General features: G+C 49.7%; 2 protein-coding genes across 3 annotated transcripts; both read right to left on the reverse strand.

Annotated features, from left to right (window-relative positions):
- Nucleotides 1–4,947: 4,947 nt before the first annotated feature.
- On the reverse strand, nucleotides 4,948–9,257 carry PTS (6-pyruvoyltetrahydropterin synthase). The gene is made up of 6 exons (XM_063178622.1): nucleotides 9,157–9,257; nucleotides 7,382–7,461; nucleotides 6,667–6,689; nucleotides 6,221–6,277; nucleotides 5,817–5,887; nucleotides 4,948–5,427 (listed from the first exon to the last, which is right to left on the reverse strand). Exons 1-6 carry the CDS (start codon nucleotides 9,228–9,230, stop codon nucleotides 5,289–5,291), a joined length of 444 nt encoding a protein of 147 aa, XP_063034692.1. The 5' UTR covers nucleotides 9,231–9,257; the 3' UTR covers nucleotides 4,948–5,288.
- Nucleotides 9,258–10,367: 1,110 nt separating this feature from the next.
- On the reverse strand, nucleotides 10,368–25,510 carry BCO2 (beta-carotene oxygenase 2). Of its 2 annotated transcripts, XM_063178621.1 has the most exons (13): nucleotides 25,308–25,510; nucleotides 24,437–24,529; nucleotides 20,949–21,153; nucleotides 19,778–19,989; nucleotides 18,736–18,851; nucleotides 17,143–17,245; nucleotides 15,946–16,074; nucleotides 15,658–15,818; nucleotides 14,179–14,346; nucleotides 12,182–12,319; nucleotides 11,826–12,008; nucleotides 11,352–11,462; nucleotides 10,368–11,045 (listed from the first exon to the last, which is right to left on the reverse strand). In XM_063178621.1, exons 1-13 carry the CDS (start codon nucleotides 25,414–25,416, stop codon nucleotides 10,932–10,934), a joined length of 1,842 nt encoding a protein of 613 aa, XP_063034691.1. In that variant the 5' UTR covers nucleotides 25,417–25,510; the 3' UTR covers nucleotides 10,368–10,931. The 2 variants fall into 2 exon arrangements, with proteins under 2 accessions (XP_063034691.1, XP_063034690.1); XM_063178620.1 differs by lacking the exon at nucleotides 24,437–24,529 and having other exon boundaries at nucleotides 25,308–25,479.
- Between the last annotated feature and the right edge of the window lie 149 nt (nucleotides 25,511–25,659).

Genomic DNA, 25,659 nt, shown 5'->3' on the forward strand with positions numbered 1-25,659 from the left:
ACTGTTTGCCCCAAAAAATAAAGGTAATTCTCCCTCCCATGCCCTGAGTGTAAATTCCACTTCTTTCACCCCAATTTCCACTTCTTTCCCTGTTTACTGCTGGGCTGAGGAGGGGTTGGTGAGGGAAGAATTCCCCAGCACAATTTCACATTTCCACAGGTGCCATTTGAGCCTGAACAAATTGAACATTCGTGGAATGTTCTCGCAGAATTTCACATAAATTATTTTATTTTAGTGGCCAGCCATTACATTTGGCTCCTGTTTAGCAGACAGGGTAATTAGCAGAGATAGGAACATTCTTTATCAGTGCACAACACACAATAAAATCCTAATTAGTGCTGGAAATTACGGCTCAGCTCCCATCTCTTTGTTGATCTACCTATCTGCTAAGATTACAGCCTCGGATAACAAATATGAAATTGCATTTAAACGTCCCTGTGGCACCTCCCATGTCCCAGATTATCCCCACGTGCTGCTTTGGCCCATCCACGCTGAATCCTTTGTCACATTCACTGAATTTCTGGGTAAATTTACTGAATTTCTGGGTAAATTTACAGGGGCAGAGTTTTTAAATCCTTTGCCACATTCACTGAATTTCCAGGTAAATCTATGGGGGCAGAATTATTTAATCCTTTAGCACATTCACTGAATTTCTAGGTAAATTTACAGGGACAGAGTTTTTTAATTCTTTGCCACATTCACTGAATTCCTGGGTACATTTACGAGCAGAAATTTGAATTTTCCACACCAGTGTACAAATAATTTCGGGGAAAAAGCCACGAAACGCCCCTGAACACCCAGCCCCAGTTTTTCTCCTCATTTTTCAGACTTCCACGCTCTGTTTCCACTTGGCCTTCCCCCCCTGCACAGGGTAATTAATTGGCTCCAATTAGCGCCAGGCACAAACAAACACCCTAATGAGCTTTACCCAGGGTGGGAATTGCTGGGGCTGCTCTGGGGATCAGGAAAATGAGGAAATTTGGGGAATTCTGGGGCACAGACAGTTCCTTTTCTCCAGTTTTTTGCTCTTTATTGGCCTCATTCAGTTCCCTCTGCTGGCACTGCCCAGCCCAAAAGTGAGCAATCCCAAAAAAACCCCTTTAGGAGGGAAAGAAAAATGCCCTAAAAAGGGAAACAAAAGCACTTTAAGGAGGGAAATAAAAGCACCTTAATGAGGAAAATTAATGAGGAAAATTAAGATGCTTTATCTTAAGGAGGAAAATAAAAGCACCTTAAGGAGGAAAATAAAAGCACCTTAAAGAAGGAAAGTAAAAGCACCTTAAGGAGAGAAATAAAAACACCTTAAGGAGGGAAATAAAAGCACCTTAATGAGGAAAATTAATGAGGAAAATTAAGATGTTTTATCTTAAGGAGGAAAATAAAAGCACCTTAAAGAAGGAAAGTAAAAGCACCTTAAGGAGAGAAATAAAAACACCTTAAGGAGGGAAATAAAAGCACCTTAATGAGGAAAATTAATGAGGAAAATTAAGATGTTTTATCTTAAGGAGGAAAATAAAAGCACCTTAAGGAGAGAAATAAAAGCACTTTAAGGAGGGGAATCCCAGTGGGGAACTGGGAGGTGCAGCTGAGCTCAGGGGAGCAGCTCCTCATCCCTCCACATGTGGATTATTTATTAACTCCTGCATTGTTTGGGCTACAATGGGCTGTAAAATTCAGCCCGAGGAGTGGCAGAACTTGGGGGAGTTTCCCCTCTCTCTGCTGCTCCCTTTGGGCTCTCCATGTCCCCAGGTGTCACAGGAACAGGATCAGCTCCGTGCCAGAGCTGCACCCTCTGTCCTCCCTTGGCCACTGTGCTTCAAAAACAGGGAAAAAAATCGAGATTTTTCCTCCTCCAGTGAGGCAGAATGGGGAAAAACCTCCCTGAACTAAAAATGAAGATGACAATAAATGAAAATAAAAAGGAAAGCTGCTGTTGGACAGGTTTCCTGGGCTGCCTCAACCTTTGCTTTTGGTTGACAGGAGCAGATGGTGCCACAGGCATTAAACTCCATCAGCTGCGGGCACAGGCAGCCCCTGGCCTGGCATTAGCTCAGGAAAGGAGCAGTTTTGGTGAAAATCACAGAAATACCAATACCTCAGAAACCCCTGCACTGTCCCCACAGACACCTCACAACAGCACGTTAAAATAAATCATTTACTGTGTCCAGCTCTGTGAAAAACCTGATTTGATTTTAGCATGTGGCAGGAAGGCAGGGCTGGGTCTTTCAGTCCCACTAAACACAACTCGGGACTTTAAATGACATTTCCTGTCATTATTTCCCTGCCATTCTCATTTCCATGCATTAAAACTGGAAATCCTGTTCCTCCAGCCTCTGCTGGGATCAGCTGTGGCCTCTCAGGGCTGTCCCCACTGTCACCTGAACTGTGCTCCCAGCATTTCATCACTCAGTAACTCAGGCAGAGCTTAATGGTTAATGTTCAATGTTTAATTCTGGGACTCCACTCCCTCCCTCCCTCAGCTGGGGATTTGGAATCCCACAGAGAATTCCCTGCAGGGCTCCCTCTGAGCAGGACGAGGGGACAGCACCCACTGAAATCCCAATTTTCACACCACTGAAATCCCAATTTCAATGCCAGCCCTGCTGTTTCCAGCCCCTTTCACCCAAACCCCTGCCCAGGCACCCAATTTATTCCCATTTCCCCAGAGCTGCAGTCATTGAAATCCGAGAGATCAGAATAATTGGCGCAGATCGATCTTCACAGCAATAAATACAAATATATATATTATATATTATATATTATATATTATATATTATATATTATATATTATATATTATATATTATATATTATATATTATATATTATATATTATATATTATATATTATATATTATATATTATGTATTATATATTATATATTACGTATTATATATTATATATTATGTACTATATACTATATACTATATATATATATTTTTTACTATTAAATAAATACTCAGGAGCTTTTTCAGGGCTGCAGATATATATATAAATATCTATTTTATATATAAATAAATACTCAGGAGCTTTGTCAGGGCCGTGGGGCTGCAGAAATGCTCAGCAGTCTGGGCTGCCTTTTCTGCCCCCGTGCCAATAAAAGCAGTGGGCTGTGCTGTGCAGATGTAACGTTTGTTTGCTCGGCTTTTGCCAGCAGCTGAGCGGATCCCTGCTCTGATAAAGAGAGCACATGATGTGTTTGAGTGTCCATGAGTCACTGCCCTGTGAATCAGCAGCACCAGCTCTGGATTTACATCATTGCAGGGCAGCAGGAGGGGTCAGAGCAGCTGCAAACCCCCCACGCTGAATAAAAACTGCTGATTCCACATTTGGGGAGGGAAAAAAAGCAGGGAAAAGGGGCAAATGTGGCAGCTGAGTGTTCATTGCACTGAGCACTCCCTGCATGGCTCACACTGCAACGAACCTGCAGCCAAATATCCCCCAAAGCACCACCTTTAAAAAGGAAAAAATATACCCAAAGCAGCTGCAGCCAGGGCAGAGGTTTTGCTCTGACAAAGGGAATATTCCTCATTTTCCTCCCAATTCCCTTTTGGAATTTCCAAAGGGAATATCCCTCATTTTTCCCCTCAATTCCCTTTTGAAGCTCCAAGGGGAATATCCCTCATTTTTCTCCCAATTCCCTTTTGGAATTTCCAAAGGGAATATCCCCCATTTTTCTCCCAATTCCCTGTTGAAGCTCCAAAGGGAATATCCCCCATTTTTCCCCCAGTTCCCTGTAGAAGCTACAAAGGGAATATCCCCCATTTTTCTCCCAATTCCCTTTTGGAATTTCCAAAGGGAATATCCCCCATTTTTCTCCCAATTCCCTGTTGAAGCTCCGAAGGGAGGTTGAGTGAAGCTGATCCAGGTCAGGGGACAGCACAGAAGTGTCTCCATCTAAAGCAATTCCCATTTTACATTCCAGAGCAGCCCAGACTCCTGTGAATTTAAAGTTTTAAACCACCTCAGGTATTTTTTGGCAGCGCAAACCCCACTTTGCCTGAACCTGCAGCAGAGTGTGGCCAAGGTGAACAATTAAGGCAAGCTTCATTAAACCTCCCCAAAGGGGATGTTTGCTCCCATTACTCAAACACCCCATTTCCTCGGAAAGCAAGGGAATTGCTGCCTTGCTTATCAGGTTGTGTTTTTTAAATATATCCATTAAGTTATCCAGGAGAATTGGGGTAGTGTCCATTTAAACTCCTCTCACAAGCTCATCCTGCTGCAACAGCCCCCACTGAGTTTTGGGGTTGATTTCAGGGTTGATTTAAGGGTGGATTTCAGGGTGGATTTCAGGGTTGATTTCAGGGTTGATTTCAGGGTGGATTTAAGGGTTGATTTCAGGGTGGATTTCAGGGTTGATTTCAGGGTGGATTTAAGGGTTGATTTAAGGGTTGATTTCAGGGTGGATTTCAGGGTTGATTTCAGGGTGGATTTAAGGGTTGATTTAAGGGTTGATTTCAGGGTGGATTTCAGGGTTGATTTCAGGGTGGATTTAAGGGTTGATTTCAGGGTTGATTTCAGGGTTGATTTCAGGGTGGATTTAAGGGTGGATTTAAGGGTTGATTTAAGGGTGGATTTAAGGGTTGATTTCAGGGTTGATTTCAGGGTGGATTTAAGGGTTGATTTCAGGGTGGATTTAAGGGTTTATTCTTGCACTCCCTCCCCAGGGCTCTGCCACCACTGGGGCTGTGACATTCCCCCTGCAGCTCCCTCAGTTTTCCATTCTCACCCTCCTCCCTTTGGCTCTCCAGTTTGGGTCAGAAATGCTTTTTTTGACTGCCCACCACAGCAGTTCCCCACACAGAGAAAGATCTGCTGGCCACAGGACGAAACGTGCCTGCAGCACAGGAAATAAACTGATAAGAAGCAAAGAAATAGAAAAATGATGTAATACCCTCAGAAATGCTTCTCTGTTTGATCAAGGAGCAAAGCAACACCAAAGCTCACATTATCAAATAAATTAATTCAATATTTAATCAGAGAGAAATCAAAGACTTTTGTGATTTTGCCAGGCCACCTCCTCCCCCCAAAGCTGCTTCATTTACCACGGCACAACTCTAAATCTCACATCAGCTGGCAGAACAGGAAGGTCTTGAGGAAAAGCAGAGAAACCAACCCATTGTGAGAAGCCAGATGGGCAAACTGCTGGGAGGGTCCTGGTGAAACACCTGCCCTCGTCCTGCTGGAGCACAGAACCAGGGCTGGCTGCAGGGAATGCTGGGCAGGGATCCACAGAGATGATAAAATATATAACGAGATTTCTGCTGAGCAGCTGGGCCCAGGCTGATTTCACTTGACAATTGTTTCCTCTCCCTTGTAAACCACCACGTTCTGCTCTGTCTCGTGCACCTCCACCTTGTACAGGATGCCCTGGGGCAGGAGCTTCTGGAGGCTGTCCCAGATGAACACAGCCACGTTCTCCGTGGTGCTGAGGGGGAACAGCAGCAGGGCCAGGGCTCAGAGGGCAGAAGTGACACCAAAATCTGCAGCCAGGGTGGGCTGGGGGATGCTGAGGGGCAGCTGGGGACACCTGGGCCACGTGGGGATGGTGGCACTGCCAGCACATGGGGTGGGATGGGGTGGGGTGGGGTGGGATGGGATGGGATGGGATGGGATGGGATGGGATGGGATGGGATGGGATGGGATGGGATGGGATGGGATGGGATGGGATGGGGTGGGATGGGCAGGTCCTGCCTGTCCAGGCTGATGTAGGAGGGGCAGCAGGGCTGGACACAGGTGTGCTCAGCACACAGGCACAGATTGCTGCTGCTGCTGCTGCCCAGGCAGGATGAGCCCCCCCAGGAGCCCCTGACCCACCTCACCACCTCAGAGAAGTAGGGCACGTCCTTGTCCAGGTTTTTGTGGTCAAGGGGCTCCATGATCGCTGCCTGCAGAGAGAGCACAGTGACAGCCCTGTCCCTGTCCCTGTCCCTGTCCCTGTCCCTGTCCCTGTCCCTGCCTGGCCTGAGGCCCAGGTAACCCACACAGCCAGGATGGGAATAAAGGAATAAAGGGAAAGAGCCCCAGATGCAGCTGTGAGATTCCCAGCTGGAGACGCGGCTCTGCCTCACAGAACACAGCTAAGGCATTTATTCTTCAATTATTGCCTAATTTCCTTTTGATGTGCTGCCTTCAGCAGCTCACCACATCCCCATGCTGGCACCAGACAAGCTCTAATCATCTGTCCCAGGGGATTAGAAGGAAAACTGGGCTATTTTTACCTGCATGTATTCCTTCAGGTCTGTCAGGTTCATCACCATGCCCGAGACCAGGTCAATCTGCAGGGAAGCACAAGGGACATTGGTGGCAGCACAAAGCAGGCAGGAATATCTGTGCTCAGCTCATCTGAGCCACAAGGAAATTATCTCCCCGCTGTCACAGGGCTCCAGCTGCGCTCCTGGGATGTTCCCAAGGGCTTGGTACAGCCTGGAAACAATTCCAGAGGTTCCACTCTCTCCTAAAAGCTGACACCAGGCAGAAACAACGCTCTGGAAGAGTCTTCAAGCATGGAAACAGCATTAAACTGCAAATCCTTGTTGTGAACAGCACTGGCCACAGAAAACCTGCTCTAGTGATGTGCACAGAGTTTCTGAAATACTCCGGGAAACCCAGAACTGTGGGGATTCTGCCACCCTGAGGGACAGGAAAGGACGCTGGCAGCACTCACCTCTCCACGCACGGTGACCACAACTGGAAAACAGAAAAGATCAGGTCACTGTGGTGCCCATGAGCCCAAAACCACATCTGCTGCTCTGCTGGGACTCACAGCCCTGCTCACCCACAGGCTGCACTCAGGAGTGGGACTGCTTTTATAAAATGAGGAGATGCTCCACAAAAACAACGACTCAGAGGCACAAAAATCCCTCCCCAAGGGCCGGTGCCACAGCAGGCTGGAGATAAGCCTGTCTCCCCTGATAAAGCAGCTCCTCAGCAGAGGTTTCAGGGTGCCAACAGCACAGGGAGCCACTCCAGGAACTGGAGAGATCTAATTCTGTGTGCTCGGGGTGTTCAGATGGGAGAACTTGTGAAAAAAACCCATTCAAATAATGTTTACAGGCTGTTTAATTTGCATGGCTCTTGCTTAGAAAAATCTCCATTCCAATCGCAATGACTCTGCAGCGCGTAAACAAGCAGACTTGATTCAAAAAGTGGCATTTGAAAATAAATATTTATTATCTACTCAGCTGAAAAATGGCAAACCCATGCTACGGTTCAACCCCCTGCTGCTGAAACTTCCTCCTAATTCTGAATAAAAACACAAGCCCAGCCGCTGGGTTTGTGTTTTTATTAAGAATTAGGAGGAAAAAAAGCTGTTTGAGGCTGCTGAGATTGAGTGGCCCAGCCCTCCCCACCCTGAGCAAGGATGGAAATCAGTTTCCCACCTTTGTAGTTGTGTCCGTGGCCATTGGGATTGTTGCACTTCCCAAAGAGCTTCAGGTTCTCCTCATCACTCAGGGATTTGCTGTGGGAAAGGCAGGCATGGATCTGTTCCACATCTCCATGGATTCTCTCAGCTCTGCTCTCCAGCTCTCCATCTCTTCCCTCTCCCACATTTACCCAGCCCAGGAGGCACAAACACAGACAGAAATGGCTGGGCCAAGAAAAGATGCTGCTGACAGCACTGAATCTTTCCCTGCCGTGGTTTTGTGTCTGTTTCACTGCTGGATAAATGTTCAACATCCGGGCCCAAAATCCCTTCGGCCTGCAGCAAGCTGCACATTTGGGTTTATCACTGATTAACAAAGAAGTACAAAGGATTTCCCTCCGAATGTTCCCTTTGAAGCAATGCAGGGCCCTGCTCTGAGTGTTTCAGGTCAAGGCACATTTTGGGAACATCACGGAACCCCAGGATGACCGAGGTTGGAAAGAGCTGTGAGATCCCGGGGTCCAAGCAGAGCCGGAGCACTGAGTGCCACATCCCGGGGTTCCTCGGGCACCTCCAGGGATGGGGAGGCTCCGGGCAGCCCCTTCCAAGGCCTGGCCACCGTTTCCATGGAGAAATCCTCCTGATCTCCGGCCTAAACCTCCCCTGGCACAGCTCGAGGCTGCTTCCCCTCGTCCTACCGCTCCTAGCCTGGGAGAAGAGACCGATCCTAAAACTGAGGCAGCTTCAGGTCAAGGAATTTATCAGTTTTGGGGAGAAAACCGGCAGATGGGGGGGGCGCAGGGCGATGTTTACAAAGCGAAAGCGCCGCCGGCTCTGTCAGAACACGGAACTGCAGCCGGGCACGGAAGGCTGGCTGCGGGAAGGGGCCGGGCCGGGGACACAACCGGGAAACGCACCGGGGCTGGGAGCGCCCTCCGGTGCGGGCTGGGAGCGTTCTCCGGTGCGGGCTGGGAGCGTTCTCCCGGTGCGGGGCTGGGAGCGCCCTCCGGTGCGGGGCTGGGAGCGTTCTCCCGGTGCGGGGCTGGGAGCGTTCTCCGGTGCGGGGCTGGGAGCGCCCTCCGGTGCGGGCTGGGAGCGTTCTCCGGTGCGGGGCTGGGAGCGTTCTCCGGTGCGGGGCTGGGAGCGTTCTCCGGTGCGGGGCTGGGAACGCTCTCCGGTGCGGGGCTGGGAGCGTTCTCCGGTGCGGGGCTGGGAACGTTCTCGGTGCGGGGCTGGGAGCGTTCTCCCGGTGCGGGGCTGGGAACGTTCTCGGTGCGGGGCTGGGAGCGTTCTCCGGTGCGGGGCTGGGAACGTTCTCCCGGTGCGGGGCTGGGAGCGCCCTCCGGTGCGGGGCTCAGCCGTGCGGGGCTGGGAGCGCCCTCCGGTGCGGGGCTCCCTGTGCGGGGTTCCCTGTGCTGGGCTCTGTGCGGGGCTCCCTGTGCGGGGTTCCCTGTGCGGGGCTCCTTATGCGGGGTTCCTCTGTGCGGGCCCCCCCTATACGGGGCTCTGTGCGGAGCTCACCTGTGCGGGGCTCCCTGTGCGGGGCTCCTTATGCGGGGTTCCTCTGTGCGGGCCCCCCCTATACGGGGCTCTGTGCGGAGCTCACCTGTGCGGGGCTCCCTGTGCCGGGCCCCCCTATGCGGGGCTCCCTGTGCAGACCCCCCTATGCGGGGCTCTGTGCAGGACTCCCTATGCGAGACTCCCCTGTGCTGGGCTCTCTGCGGGGTTCACCTCTGCGGTGCCGCTCCCCTGTGGGGTTCACCTGTGCGGGCTCACCTGTGCGGGGCTCACCTGTGCAGGCGGTGGCAGGCGCTGAAGGTGACGGAGCGCGACAGCCGCGCCAGGCGGGCGGAGCGCGGCGACATCGCGGGGACGCGGCGGGGCCGGAGCGGGGCGGCTCCAGCCCGGCCCCGGGGGCGGCTCCGGCCCGGCCTCATCCCGGCCCCGGGGGCGGCTCCAGCCCGCGGGATCCGCCCGCCGACACCGGGAGATGCTGCAGTTCCTCCCCCTGTTCGGCCCCGGGGATGCTCCGGTCCATCCGTGCCGGTGCTGGATGCGGGGATGCTCCAATCGCCCGGTGCCGATGTCGGACTCGGGGATGCTCCAGTTCCACCCCGTGTTCAGCCCCGGGATGCTCCAATCCCCCGTGTTCAGCCCCAGGATGCTCCAATCCCCCCGTGTTCAGCCCCTGGATGCTCCAATCCCCCGTGTTCAGCCCCAGGATGCTCCAATCCCCCCGTGTTCATCCCCGGGATGCTCCAATCCCCCCGTGTTTGGCCTCAGGATGCTCCAATCCCCCCGTGTTCAGCCCCAGGATGCTCCAATCCCCCGTGTTCAGCCCCAGGATGCTCCAATCCCCCGTGTTTGGCCTCAGGATGCTCCAGTTCCTCCCCATGTTCAGCTCCAGGATGTTCCTTTTCGTTTCCCACCTCAACGAGAAAAAACCAAAATTGAAAAAGAGAACCAATGGTGGCTGAACTCCATCAAACACCTCTGGGACAGGCGGGATGTGACAATGACCGGAGGCTGCAGGACAGGGCTGAACGGCAGCAACGGGAGCTGTTTGCCATCTAGTGGCTTCCACCAGCTCTGGCTGAGCCTCCTCTGCCTCTCCCTGAGGTAAAATCCTTTTTCTTTTCCCCAGACCTGTAAGGAAGGTGAAGGAAGCTCAGAGGAGGAAAAGCCCCAAGGGCAAAAGGGCTCCTTTATTACTCAGGGAAATTATTCAAATAATTCTTCACAATGAAAAAGTACAACTAGAAGTCCTCTCTGTTGACCCACCCAGAGGGTCTGGAGAAGCCTGGATGACACAGGGGGCTGGAGTTTGTTCTGCTCTGCTCAACCCCAGAGGGACACCAAGGCCACACTGGAGCTCTCTGTGTTTCCCACTGGTGTTTCCTACTGGTGAAACTGGGAGGAAGGCAGGAGCTGCCAGCCAGCAGAGCTGTGTCCTGCTCTGCAGATGCGCCCCCCACATCTACAAGACTCTGAGTGCAGGCAGAGAAAGGAAAATCTTCCCAAAGTTTTATTGGAGGGCACTGCTATGGTACAGAAAAAAAGCAAAAGCACAGCTTCTGTGAGTGTCTGCATCTACCCCCTGGAGCCCCCTGAAGGCAACCTGGATGCAAGGGGGGATCTATTTATTCCCCCTCACTGGGCCCACCTGTCACCTGCTGGCTTTTACTCCTCTCTTCTGCTCTAAATGTTTCAGCCAAAGTCACAGCCCTGAATGTTGATGTTCTCTTCCCCTCAGGGCACCAAAGGAAGGGGTTTATCACCTCAGCTTCCATTTTCTGCCTTGCAAGCCTCAGCCTGGCATCCTTTGTGAATTGCTGCTCTAGCTGGTCTAGCAAGATAGTAAAAACAATGCAGATAAAGCAGTGGGCTGTGGGAGCAAAGGGGTTCCTGCCTTCCTTGGCCGTGTTTTGTTAGGAATACAGGAGGTTGTGGTGGAGAAAAAGCAGCTCCTTCATCCCAGACGCGATGGAAAGGTGGGAGGAGAAGGCAGCAGAGGTTCCTGGTGGGGCTGGCCCGGCCCTGAGTCCCAGGAGGTGCCCAGGAGCTCCTCAGTGGGCACTGAAGACGCCGTGGAACCCGTAAGGCACTGGCACCCCGACCTCTGCTCGCCCCAGCTCCTGGAAGGTCTCTGCATCCAGCACAAGCAGGAAAGCACTTTGGTCCTGCAGGAGGAGCAGAGAGGCAGAGTGAGCGGCCAGGCTGAACTTCTCGCACTGTCCGCGCACAAAGGCACGGAGCAAAGCACGGGGAGCAAACCTGCAGGGCAGGAGCCCCGAGCCTCACTCAGCTCTGAGCTTCCACTGGGGACACACCAACAGCCTGGGGAGAGCTCCTGCCTGCACTGCCTGTGCTCGGCCAGGCACTCTGGGGAGCAAGAACCACCTGCCAGGGAGCCTCCAGCTCGGCTGGGAGCTTGAAAAAGTGAATTAATGCTGTGTGACTTTGACAAACTGCAGGAAGCAAGTTACCTCAGCAGGGGAGACCACCACAGACAAGATGACTCCGCTGTCCTCTGCCGTGGCATTAGGCACTGGCACAAACACGGGCTCTGACGGGTAGCATCCCTCCTCCTGCCAGATCTAGCAAGCACAGGAACACATGGATGAGCCTCAGGGACATATGGATGGGTTTCATTGCATTAATACTTGTCTGCTGCACTGAGCAGAGTTACAATGCTCCCCACAAAGGCACCTGGAAATACTCTGGGCTCCAAGAAACTTAAGACTTCAACTTTTTATGAACTTTTTTTTCATTCCAGGAGTGTGCTGGTGCCATCCTCTCCTGTTTGGTGACTGTGCCACGTTCATAAGGTGCCACATGAGGGATGAAATTGGCAATCTCATCCCAGACCCACATGGGCAAAGCCCTAAAAGACCCCCAGTAAATGTCACACCTTCAAATGCAGCTCAGGGGAAGGACTCGATGACCTGACTTCACCTCACCTTGAAATTCTTGGTCTCTACATCGACCTTGATCAGGGAGTCTCCGAGCAGGTGCCCGAAGCCGCAGCCGTAGAAGTAGCGGTACCTGCGGCCGTTGTACCCAGAGTAATTGATCTGGGGGAACTCCAGGCCCCCGACCTTCTCAAAGCCCTCAGGGTGCAGATTTTCATGTGTGCACCACACCTGGGAGAAGAAGAAAACTGCAGGGTAATTTCTCCAGGAAATGTGCAGGGTTGGGTCAGCTTGGGCAGGGCAGGAGAGCTGGCAGGTCCCACCAACCACAGCACAACCAAAGGTGGTTAAAGCTCCGAGGTACAGGAGCTGCTGCATAAATGCATTTATGGTTTGGTACACACCTTGCCATCCGCACCTTTCACAGCCTTTGCCTGGGTGTAAGGCAGCGGGTTCAGGTTTTTCCCCACGGGTGTGTCTGAATCCACGTCCAGAGGGAGAACAAAGCGGCGAGGGAAAGCTCTGGGCACGGAGGCATAAACCTGTTACAGAGACAGAGAGTGATGGTGATGGACAGAGGACACACATTTCAGCTTAAATGCACTTTTAGGGAACAATTCTGAAGTTTTAGACAGCCCTGAATTCTTCTTCTTCTCTTCCTTACATGTTTGACCAAGTTCTGGTAAGGTAAAACACATAACGGAAAGAAGCAGTTCCTGCATGTGTCAGTAATTTACAGCAGAAACCAAAACCATATGAATTAAAAGGGTCAGCACTGCTCTCACAGTAATTAATGCTGAGCTGGGTATGCAAATCAGCCCAATAAAAAACCATTATCACCAAATCCAGCAATGGGACAGACACTGCATTGTGTTTTATTCAGTTAGAACAGGCTTGTGTTGCTTTACATCACTCTGAAGAGAAGCAGGAGAGCACTGTGCCTTCAGTGCCTGAGGCTGTCCTGCAGGATTCCCTCCTGCATGCCCAGGTACCCGTGGATTCATGGATGGAGGTCCAGGGAATGATGGTGGGTTTACCTGGGGAGCAAGGTGCAGCCCCCAGTGTGGCTGACACTCAGCACATTGAGAGGATAATTCCACTACTGCCACTAAAGCTCTGCTCAAGCCAAGTTCACAACCCCTCATATTCCCATTTAAGTAAAATAGATAAGGACCCTGTTTTGGTGTGTCTCAGTTACTTCAATCCACAACCCACCAGCTCAGTTGTGAAACTTCACTTTAACTACGTGTTAACCTTGTTTTCAAAACTTTACTGGTTCGTGTAATCTGGCTGAGGAACTCTGCCAGACAGAATACTCTGCCAGGGTTAGTGAGCCAGCCAATTTGGGGAAAGGAGACAAGCCATGCCCAGACACTCCTGAGGTTTTTGCTGCAGGGAAGTTTGAAGTTCTGTTCTGAAATGACTCCTCTGTGTGTGCGTGGGTGAAGTGTGCTGGTGATGCCACTTGTCACTTGAAGAATGTGCCTGCTGGAAACACAGGCCCAGTGCTGACACCAGGACACCTCCAGCCACATACAAATCCACCTGGGTTGTGCTCAGAGAAGGACAAAAAAAAAAGCTGGCGTTAACAATCTGCTGTACTTGAATATGCTCAGAAAATGCTGGAGAAACGCCCAGAATAAATGCCAAGAGAAAGCAGAACCCGAAGGGACGCAGCTGTGCCCCTTTCAGGCCGGAGCTGAGCTGGTTCCAGACAGCTCAGGACAGACAGAGGAAGTTCAGCCCTGTCGGGACATGCAGCAGCCCCCCCGGCACGCGGGGTTTCCAACAAACACATCTGCACGGTGAGAAACTGAAAGCACCCCCACTTTTCCCATGTGTGACCTATGCAAAATAATGCCCCTCACACAGCCTGAAACGGGGCTTTTCACAGAGCTGGGCACAATAAATAATTTATTTGAATGTGCTGTTGTGAGGTGTCTGTGGGGAACAGGGCAGGGGTTTCTGTGGTATTTGTGTTTCTGTGATTTTCATAAAAACTGCTTGTTTTATGAAGTAATGTCTTAAAGAGTGGGGTTCCTTTTTCTTTTTCCATTTAGATGTTATGCTACAACTTATTTTGCATCATTTCTGGGGGGAAAATTCCATTACACAAGGATAAGGAAAACTAATATCATTAAAACCAAGGTTTTAAAACAGAAATAAATTCTGCCAGGCTCTGGAGCTCTGTGTCACACACGGGGCTTGAAGAGTTTCAAGGCCATGCTCCATGGAGAGAGATTTAAGAAGAGAGAAAGCATCAAGAGATGATCATTTCAGTTTTCATGGACTGTGCTTGTGCTGTCCCCACGGCGTTCTCCATTCTCCCAACCCGAGCTTTGCCGCAGGAAATCAACTCCTGCAGCAGCTGCTGGGGGAGCAGGGGCAGCAGGGATCTCACCTGGTCCAGCCCCTGCCCACTCCTCCTGAGGTTCTGCAGCGTGTACAGGGCCAGGCTGGTGCCCTCGTCCTGGCAGCACAGGTCCAGCACCACGCAGCCCCGCTCCTCGAAGGCGTTGATCTGGTGGAAGCTGACGAAGGGCTGGGAGCACCACGAGCCCGGCAGCACCTGCAGGGAGCAGGGCACAGCTCAGCCCCTCCGCAACTCCTGCCTCACCTCCTCCTCCTCCTCCTCCTCCTCCTCCTCCTCCTCCTCCTCCTCTCTCCTGCAGCCCCACTTTTCTCTTGGTAGAGAAAAGCAAGGCACGGTTCTTCCTGAGAATATTTATGGGTTTCACATTCTCTGAACCTCAGAGAAAGGAAAATCAGTTCCTATCATTTTCTGTGCCCGTGTTTGTGCTAAAGTAGAATGCAATGTGGAGATTATTTACCTAAAGTCACGGTGTTTTATTTCCTTGGTCTGTCAGGACCAGGTGTGTGTGTCTGAGTCAGGACAGTCACCAGGTTGTGTACAGAGTTGGGTGCTTGGCAGATTCAGTTTAGATGCAATGTAATATAGTATAGAATGATGTTGTATCATAAAGTGATTAATTAGACTTCTGATATCAATGCAGTCCTCCTCATCATTCACAGAGAAATTCACCTTCACAGAGAAAAGCGAGGCACAGTTCTTCCCAAGAATATTTCTGGGTTTCACATTCTCTGAACCTCAGAGAATGATCAAAACAACTCTTATCTCATTTGCTGTGCCCGTGTTTGTGCAAAAGTAGAATGCAATGTGGAGATTGTTTACCCAAAGTCATGGTGTTTTGTTTCCTTGGACTATCAGGGCCAGGTGTGTGTGTGTGTGTTAGGACTGTTGGCTGACAGTCACAAGAATATATTATAATAAAGTAATTAATTAGCCTTCTGATAAGATGGAGTCAGATGCATCATTCTCTCCCCTTGTTGAAGATCCCTGCAAATACCACACTCTGCCCCCCACTGCAACCCCTCTCATCCCTTGGGCTTTGCCTTCTGTCCTTGTGTCACCACAAAAGGGCTGCCTTAAGCCACTAAGGAGCAAAACTGGAAGAAGAAAACCCAAAATATCAAGTAGCCCCTTACTGTGCATCTTTCCCAGGTTCTGACCTTTTCATACCCTGTAGTACCTGGGACCTGCATTTCAGTCCCTGTCCCTCCAAACTGCTTCTTTCTGCCTGTCCTTTTAGGGCTGGCAAAGAAAGGAATGAATAAAGAGGAAAATGCACGAAGAAATCCCATTTTTAACAAATCTACAAATAAACATTGCAGTGTAAATGTACACTACAATAAACTTTAAAATATTTATTGCAGTAACTTCTGGATTGGTTCTTAAACTCCCCACGGCTGCTATGTAGCACTTTTGGGAATGAAAGATCCCAAAAAATTGGGGAAAAAAACTGGAAATTTGGAACTGAAGTTCCAGATTAGCTGCTGCAGGGGCCAATGACCCCCTCACCTCCCCAGTGTGCTTGTTCACCACGTGGAAGTAGGTGTTGTGCTGAGGCTCCCAGCTGATCCCATCATAGATGGCTTTCCCACAGAGCTTGGAGGTGATGATCTTCAGCAGGTTCAGCTTGAGGGGCTGCTCGATGAAAATGATGTAGTTTTCAGTCATCCCTGAGGAGAGAAGGGAGGAATATCACCCGAATTGAAAAGAGAACATCTCAAGGGGCAGACAGAGCGCTGGCCAGCCCTTTCTGCATCGCATTTTCCCAAATTCCCTGGTTTTGGGGTGGAATCTTACCAAAGCTGTGGTAGTAGGATGGCTTTGCCCTGTTCATGGGAGGGATGGAGCACAGAACTTTGGCTCCCTCCAAGGTGTCCCCGTGGCCTGACTCCTGTGGGGGGACCCTGATGATGTTGTAGCTGGATCCTGGAAAGGGGAGAAGGTGCTCAAACCAAACTCAGGCTCTGCTCCTTCCTGTCCTCCAGGAATACTTGCAACAACCTCTCCTAAACATCTCCCAGCAGGCAGGAAAGCATCTACAGAGGATTTATCTACCAAAAGAACAATGAAAAGAGGATGCTTGAAAGGAAATAGAGGGATCTTAGCCTGGGAGAATGCCAGCTCTGCCTGAAGTGCTGTCCAGGGATAACATGGGCAGGATGAAAACCAAGCCCACAGGAAATGAAAACTCTGAGCCTCAGTAATGCTCATTTAATAAACCTGGCATATGAGCAGGAAAGGATGGCACTTCTGAATAACAATGATCTAGGGCTTGGTATGTCCAGCTGGAAAAAGCACGTGGCACAGAGCTGGGCTTTGCTGAGGCCAAAAGGAAATGAAAGCAGAAAGAATGGAAAATGGTCAAAACTGGGAAAATCACAAGGGATCACAATAAAGGGCAGTGGCTGTTCTCACAGGCCTCTGGAAAAGAAGGATTTCACACAGCTGACAGGGACTGATTGCTCTGAGCAGCCATGTGGATGGAACAGGATCCAATCAAGATGTTCAGAGTTCTGAGAAGAAGAAAAATATCCCATAAAACTCAGCTTTGCTGGAAGATAGCCAGGTGACCAGAATAAATTCTGTCCTCCCTTCCGCAAAAACCCTTATGGTGCTCATCTAAAGCCAATTTATTCTAAGTGAAAAACATGAATTGCTAAATTCTAAGTGAAAAACATGAATTGCTAAACTTCTTCAGATGAGGCTTCAACAGTGGAGGGGACTTTTTAAAAAAATCATTCTCCTGTTTTCCAGCAAAGCTTGGGAGAGCAAGAGGAGAATTTGCTGTACATTCACAGGCCAAAGTCAGAAGCATCTGCAACTAAATCCTGAGAGGAGCCAGTTTTATGGGACAGACTGACACTGACATTTTGACTGAGGAACAGCAATTTTCAGGTCTCTTTGGGTGTTTCTCCAACAGCTGCTCCTTGAAGCAGCACCAGGAGGGATCCTGCACCCCCTGCCCAAAAACCAGCCTGGCCAAGCCCTGCTCACCGTGCTTCCCATAGGAATTGCCCATGTTGTAGGTTGTCCCATCAGACTCGTAGTGGGGATGAGCTGTGGCCCCATTCACTGCAATAAACTTGCTCCAGTCCACCTGCAAATGCCAGAGATTTTCAGTCAGTGCAGAACTTCCCCAAGGGTCACTTTTGTGGAAGTCTGAGGAAGAAGAGCAGATTTTATTCATTATTAATAATGTGGCATCTGGACTGCAGCCTTCATTCTGCCTGCAAATCCTTGAAAATAAGGATATTTCTCTATCAGTAAAGCAGGACTAATAGCAGTAGACATTCCTCGGAGGACACAGATGTCCTTAGGGTACAGGTGCAGTGGGAATGATGCCAATAACAAGCACAGGCAGGTGTGTAAAGGGATGGTCACTGCCCCAAGAAACCACCAAGAGTTTTGTCACTGCAAGCTCAGAAAACCACGTCCTATTAAGGCATCACAAACTGGAGAGTTTAAATGTGAGATAATCCCTTCCATTTCTTCGCTTACCCAAAAAAATAACAGTCTGCAGCTAAAAAAAAAAAAAACGCTAGAGGGGAACTCTTTTCATTTTATGACAAGATGGCTCAACAGAGCTGAACCTCAAAATCCCCACCTGGCTTTTCATGACTGCAGTCTGGTTTACAAACAGGCCAGCCGGCAAACCACCCAGGACAGCTCCAGCTCAGTGGCTGTGCTTTACACACAGCTTACTCATGACTCACTACTGATCCTGCAGACAGAATTCCTGGAGTGGCTCCCTCACAACCTGAGGGATGCTCTGAGCTGGCATTTTCTGGTGTCAAACAGGCCCAGCAGTAAATACTGACTTAGGAAGGGCAGAATCCTCCCTCAGCCCTTCCCACAGCTGTCCTGCCCAAATCCCCTCTAAGGGTGCAGGCAGGGGGGATTTCGTTTGCAAAGGTGCAAAATATGCATTAGAGGATGAGAGGAACACATCCATAAGGAGATATTTTGAAGATTTCATTTGCAAAGGTGCAAAATATGCATTAGAGGATGAGAGGAACACATCCATAAGGAGATATTTCACATCCAAGCAGAAACAAAGCTGGCATGACTCAGGACAGCCCTACATAGCTTGTGCTGTGCTGTCACAGGTCACCTTCTTCTGTCACAGGGAAAAACTTCTCTGACGTTTTGGTCATTTCCTAGCAAGGGGGAGAAAATCAAGTGGCAGCTGAACCAAACCTTTACAACAGGGTTTGATCAGGGGCAGCTCTGGAGCGTGCAAAGCTTGAGGTGGAAAAAGCAGATCAAGAGAATATGAAAGCAAAGCAGCAGGGAAAAGGCAGATGTGAGACCAGCAATGTTCGCTTTTTCTTGTGGACAGAAAAAAGCTGTTTCCTGTTCTGCTGAGAGGGGCAGACAAGCCCAGGCAAGCAGGGAGGGCAGAGGAGAACTGATAGCTGTGCCCAGCCAGGCAGTGACTGCACCTCCACCCCTGAAAGCTCCCCAGGGACTCGGCACGGAGATGCTGCAGGCACAGACAAATTCCTCCGGAGGTGGAATTCCCCTGGAGCCAGCAAGGTGTAGTTCTGCACCACCATACCCCAGCTCCCTTATCCCACCTGTCCACACCTTCTCCTTTGTTTCCAGCGTCTCTGGGTCCACCTTGTGCATGCAGATGTTCTCGCTGCTGACATAGTAATCCCCTTTGTACAGCACGTAGTTCACATTGCAGTTGTCACTGGGCTCTGAAACAGAAACCCTGGCATTGTGTGCAGCTCTGTGCAGCTCATGTTGAATTATGGCAAGTTAGACATGTTTAAACAAATAAACCCGTTTGCAGTGGCATTAATCTCTGGGAGATTGATTGGAAACATCTTGATAATCTACACAGGGAAACTGTGCAGGTGGAGCTGGGTGAAAAGGACAAGGACAGAGATGGAAATCACTGCTGGATCTGGGCAGAGGCAGGTGAGGAATGTGGAGAGGTCTGGAATGCCTTGAGGGAGCTGGGGTGGGGATTTGGGGGGTGTCACCACGAGTGAAGGTGTGAGCACCTCGGGAAAGGACACAGGATGTGGCAGGAGGGGAGAGGAGAAACAGAGGATGGTCACAGCATCAGCAACAAGCTGCAAACTTCAGCCCTGCTGGTTTTAGTGGGGAACACCTTGCTTGCATTTAAGCCTCTTTCTTCCCTGACGTACACAGAATCCTACAGGTACTGGAACTTCCATTCCTGTGCAGCTCCATCCCTCACCCTACACAATAATCTCCTGCCCCTTAGTCCAGGAAGGGAGGGATTAGCCCACTTACCCTACAAGCTTAGCAAGGCAAGGTGTTCTGAGGGCAAAGCTGTGTCTCAGGTAGAACATCAGGCTGTAATGCTCATTATCAGCACTGCACAGGATGTTCTCTGGGGGAGAGCTTTCTTTGGGAAATTTTCAGAAAGATCCAGGATTCAGCGAGCTGAAGTGGCATTAAGACATTAAACTCTGCCTCCCCCCGCTGAGGCTGACACCAATTTGCATAATTTTGGAATTTGGGGCCATATTCTAAAAAAAACACGGGCTCACAGAAAGTCTGTCCAACTTCCTCACCCCTCCCTTTCCACCTAACCACAAGTTCCTCCAAGGAGATCTCAGCAGCCCCTCAGGTTTTACAGAAGCACTCGTACGTGGCGGCTCGAAGCGGGACAGGAAGCGCCCAAAGAGGCTCTTGCACGGGTCTGGCATGGCCAAGGTGCCAAACTCTGAGGCCACAATTCGGCTGTGCTGGCTGTTCCTCAGGTAGGAGCTGCTCTGCAGGAACCTGCTCCTGTAGGTCACGGTGCCATGGGCCAGCTGGAACTGGTGCAGCAGGGCCATGCCATCAAACCAGTGGTTGAACCTTCCAGGAGGGAGAAAAAAAGAGATGAAGAAGAGTTGGGCATTATATGATGCTGTGTAGTACCCTCTTTTTAGGTTTATTGATGTTTGTAAAAGCTGATTCCCAGATCCCTTGAATTATTAACCACAGCTTTGTTTGGGAAAACCCCCGAATCAAACAAACCACATCAAACCAAATCGAAACAAGTATACTCATAGCTGTGGGATGTGGTGTTTGCAAACGCTGTAAGGTTTTTTGGGAATAATCTATATAGATAAACCACTCACCTCTGCAGAGGGAATGCAGTTTGTGCTGTACTGTACAACAATATAAATTACTACTGCAAACCCAGAGGTGTTTAGCTCTCAGCTTCTTGCAGGATGTCATTGTCTCCAAACCGAGGGGTTTGTGAGACTCCCAGAACACCTGATGGTCTCACTCTAGGAATATGAGGAGGAGATCAGCTTTGGCCAGTTACTGACACCAGCTGAGCTGCTAGTTACTGCAATGGCACATTGCAAGCCACAGGGAGTCAGTGCCTTCTGGGGGTATTTTAATATATTATTCTTGCAACTGGGTGGATTTGCTTCTAAAGCAGTTCACACCATTTGGTGCAACCAACTCTCCAAATTCCTGCCCTGGATTTATTTCAGAGTGGCCAGGGGTGGATTTTTGCTCAGGACAGAGGACAAAGCTGGGCATGTTTTATCCCCCACCCCACCACGGTGAGTGGGCGAGATGTTCTCTGTGACTCAGCTTTGCCAGCCTGGGTGACTTCACCATTCAGCTCCTCTCTGCAGAAAATGGGAGTTCCCAACTGAGGGAGCAACTGCTCTCAAAAGAGTGACATTGGTATTTCTTCCTTCCCTTACATAAAAAGAAACTAAAATATGCTCTAAATAGTCATGAGGGGGGTCCCCTTTAGGCTTAGGCAGAGTTCTGGCCAGGAGCATTTAAAAATTCATTTAAAGGAGACTTACTTGTCATTGCCAAACTCGAACTTGCCAGGGCCATTCCTCAGGAGATTTCCATTAATCCACTGGGGAATCTGTCCTTTGATCTTGGCTGGGATGGGCTCGGGGGTCTCCTCCACGCTCTGCACTAAGGGGGAGATGCACTGCAGCCCCCGGGGTCTGTGGCAGAGGGTTCGCTCCTTGGATGGGCTGGGCAGGTAATGCTTGAAACCTGCAAAGAGAGAAGGAAGGACAAAACACAGGGAGTTGAGATTTTCACTGGAATTGAGTGACAAATGCTAGATCCTGAGATTGGATGTCAGGGAGAAGAGCATTCAGCATGCAGCCAAGCTGTGGTGGATACTCAAAGTAAAGCCACAAAACCCAACATATCCACAGGGAGCTGAAAATCCTGTAGATACTCTGCTCTAGTTAATCCACAAGAAATACTAGTTCTGCAGCCCAAAGGAGGTAACAGAATATAGGATGATAGAAAAGATAATGACTTTTCTTTTAATCAAAGAAATGCATATTTGGATTTAATTTTGCAAATAATTAAGAGAAGAGAAAAAAAACCTGCAAAAATGGAAGAAGACCAATGAAACTGAGTCCAAGCCCATTTACAGCACAAGATAGATTTACAACTTTTATTTGGCAGGGAGATGAGCAGAGAAGGATCATTTATGATGAAGCCTCTGGTTTGGCTGCAACCACCCCTTTTGGAGAACAAAAGCCCCAGGAGAGCATGAAGTGATTGGAATGCTGTGAGCTACCAGTGATGTCAGTGATTGGCTCCCACAGCCTGGTTTGCAAAGCCTCATCAACACAAGGATTGTTTTAGCAATCCATTTAGCTGCAGAGGTGGATTTAGCCGGGGGTGCCTCCCTGCCCAGGTTGGCACCTGCCCATCCTGCCCTCAGTGCAGCTGCTCTGTGCTCTCCCCGAGACCATGGAGCCAGCCTGCACTGCTGAGCACTGAGATGGGGGAAATGCTGACCAAAAAGGGCACATGGCAGGCAGAGCTCCATCACCCAGGGCTGCTCGGACACCACACACTGAAGGGAGTCCATGCTGTCACAGAATTCACTCTGATTTTCTGTCCTTTCGCCACCGCTGCTTCTGGCCTACATCTGTTAATCCAGGTGACCAAGCGTAGCTGCTGCCCAATTTCCCTCCTCTGAAACCTTTTGCTCAACATCTCCAGAGGAAATCCACTATTTCAGCCGGACTATCTGCAAAGGAGCTGAGCTGGCAGGCAGAAAACTCTGCTGAGCTTGCTTCTCTACACAAAAACACCCACAGGTTGTGTGTTAGGATTGCAAGAAGGCAAAATGCAAGGATCCAATCTAGCTCTCCAATCTGCCAATCCCCCTTTAGATCTCTGAAGTGTTTACAGAAATGCAGATGGGGATTGCAAAGATGCAAAATACACACTAAAGAACGAGAGAAACACATCTATAAGGAGATATTTAGAAGATTTCATTTGCAAAGGTGCAAAATGCGCATTAAAGAATGAGAGGAACACATCCATAAGGAAATAATTCACATCCAAGCAGAAACAAAGTTGGCATGACTCAAGACAGCACTACATTGAAAGTTCCTGGAGAGCACTGTCAATGGAAATTTTGCAAAGATACATTCCACAAAAGAGCCTGACCAGGGCTGGAAAAGACCTCCTGAGTCCACCCCTCCCAACTGCTGCCCCAGAAATTCTTACATAAGAATTCTGTCTTAAAAATTATTATGTCTACATGCACTCATTCCCTCTTTTGATAACTGCTCCTTGTCCAGATGATCAGGAAAATGCTTCCAATTTACCAAAGGGTATTATTCTTGTTTTTCTGGCAGCTCTGGTGTGTAGTTTTGGTAGTTTTCCCTTCCTTGTCTTGTATTTAGGGTGAAGAATCATATCACTTCCTAAGCTAAGTAAGCCAAGTTCTTTTTGTTTTTCCTGTCCTGTGATAACCATTCACGTGGTCATCTCAGTAATCCTTGAAATCTGATCTAGTTAGAACTCATCTCATTAGAATTCATTCCAAGGCATCCCCTACAAACTGGACTTCAATAGAATGGACTATAAACAACAAGAATATTTAAGGGAATGCCCCAAACCCAGGCCAGAAAGGGAGAAAGAAGCACAGCAAGAGAATGGATTGGTTTTTTCCTCTGAGCATCACTCAAATGAGCTGAAGATCCTGGCAGAAATTCGCTCCCTGGCAAAATGGGAGCGAACCCCAACACCAACATGAGTCAAAACAGAAACTTCAAGAAACAAGACAAGTCATTGCAGACAATTCTGAATGGCTAGTGGGAGGGAAGGCATGCAAGAAGAAAAAAACCAAACCAACATATCTTCCCTATTAAACAAAAAGAGATGCGAGTAATAACTGCTAACTTTAAGTGAACTTTGAATGCACGGAACACAGAAAACTCCTGCTCAACACAATATTCCTGAGTAATTTCAAAAAAGCCGTTTCAGCTTCAGGGGAAAACTCACTCATAAAAAGCCCCTTTTTAAACATCCAGCTCGCCAAGAATGGACCAATCTCTCTCTGAGGAAGGCAGAAGATAGGCCAGTTTTTAATTTTAAAGAATGCATAAATAAAATTATTCCTTCCGTTCTGGCCACGCCCCAAGATGGAAGAACTTGAATCCACAATTAAAAGCCGACAGTCCCAGCGGGGCTCTCTGTGTGTGCTTGAACACTTGAAAATCGGCACAAGATCACAGAACCCTCATTTCTCCACTGTAGTTCCTTTCCATCCTACCTCAGACTTTTAAAAACACGCTCAAGGTCTTTGGCATATCCAAGCAGAGGCAGTGCCAGACACGGAGGTGTCAACTTTCCTCCAATATTTTCTTAACATAGCAGGCAACCACAGCAGAGTTATCCTTTGTTCAGCTCCTGTTTCCCTGCACAGTGTGCCATGATTTCACTGACCCGTGCAAACTGACAGCCCAGCATTGATTATTTATTGATTGCTTCTATGCAGATATGGTGGGATGAAGGACCAGGCTTTTGAAGAGAAAGCTGCTGTGGGTGCAGCCACCACGAATCACACGTTAAATTATATTTCCACAGCAGTGGGTGGGACACGAAATCTGGAATGGTGGATGATGGAAGCATGGGAGCCATTTGCTACATGGGCAACGCCATTTTGATTTTAATCTACTCGTTCAAAGCCAAGGCTCAGGATCCACCCCTCCATGCACACTCTAATTGCTTGACTCCAAAATTAAGGGCAAAATTTAGCAAACAGAATGCTCGTTATAATCTTCAAGTAGGGAGAATGAGGCAAGAATTCTGTTCTCCCCGAGGACCATTCAAACAGGGAATTTTCCTCCAGCACGGGCTGTGTTTTGTTCCATATAAAACACTGGCACAACATGGAAGCAAAGCAGTTCTCCCCGACCCCAGGCTGAACCAGAGCTGTGGATTTGTGCCCTCTGGACTCCAGCCATCCCCAGGGTCGGAGCTCCCAGTGGGATTTCCAAAGGGAAGGTGCAGCACTTGCCTGGCGAGTGCCGGGATGTGCCCGTGCTGGGCTCCTTGCTCCATGCAGCTGCTCGGTTCCCCATGGCCAGGGGCTCAGGCACCGACTTCCTCTCTAACAGCCCGAGGAGCAAAGGAAAACAGAGAAGAAACGACAGAAAACACAGGGGAAAAATAAATGGAGAAAAAGAGCAGGGGAAGGCTCAAAGGAAGGGAAGGAGGAAGGCGACAGTGAAATCCAGCACATGAAATAGCTGTTGATTTCCCAGAAAAATTAGAGTTTACACTTTGGGGTCTTCTGGTGGCACAACAAGGCAGATTTGAGATTTTTTTTCCAGCTCTTTGGATACCTCGGAAGCAACGCTTTGAATTTAAAGGGCACAAAACTACCACTACCATCAAACAGCAGAAATTCCCGTGAGGTCGGCCATGATTTTTATTGGTTCCTAATTTCTGAAAACGAGTAAACAAATAAACAAAATAAAACGAAGGGGGGAAAAACCCCAAACAAAAAGCAGCTCAAGCGGTGCAACGATGACACAAAGCTGTGATACAAATCCTTTGGGGCAGTTCACCGTTTGCACGGTCGGGTTAAAGCCTCGGCAACGATGCGGCTCCAAAGAACCCTCTCCCTGCCCGCTTCCAGCTGGCTCCCCCGCACACAGAATCTGCCGTGTGCTGCTTTTCCAGCTCTAGACCATCTGTATCTGCTGTAATCCTTGCCTCTGCCCTTTATCCATTCAGCAAACAACAGGCATTTTGTGCCATCTAACAAAGACTTCAAATCGCTCCGTCGCGAATGCCTGACGATAGGAATCGTTCTCCCGACCCGTGTTAGCAGCAGCAGCCCCTTTCCGAGGGCACGGGATGAAAGGGATTTTAACGCGTTTTACCTGGAATGAATTGCATCCAAGAGCAGAGGAAATGCAGCAGGTGAGCGAGCAGAAGGCTGGCGGCGGACAGAAGGATTTTGGCGAACATATTCCGGCGGGCAGAAAGCATCGGCCGGGAGCGGCCGGGCGGAGGTAGCGGTGCCGGGGCAGCGAGCAGGGAGGCAGCGATGGTCGGCAGAGGTGAGCGCTGCCTCTCATCATCCTTTCACAATAAGAGCCGTGTCCGCAGCAGCGCCCGGCCCGCAGCAGCGCCGCGTCCCGCGGGCCGGGGCGAGTCCTGCCGGCCCCGAGCGCTCCGTGCACCTGGGCCAGGTGAGCTGCGAGTGCCCGGGCACTGCTGCCGGTGCCAGGG

Source organism: Melospiza melodia, chromosome 29 (genome assembly GCF_035770615.1).
Source record: "Melospiza melodia melodia isolate bMelMel2 chromosome 29, bMelMel2.pri, whole genome shotgun sequence".
In the NCBI taxonomy this organism is placed as follows: domain Eukaryota; kingdom Metazoa; phylum Chordata; class Aves; order Passeriformes; family Passerellidae; genus Melospiza; species Melospiza melodia.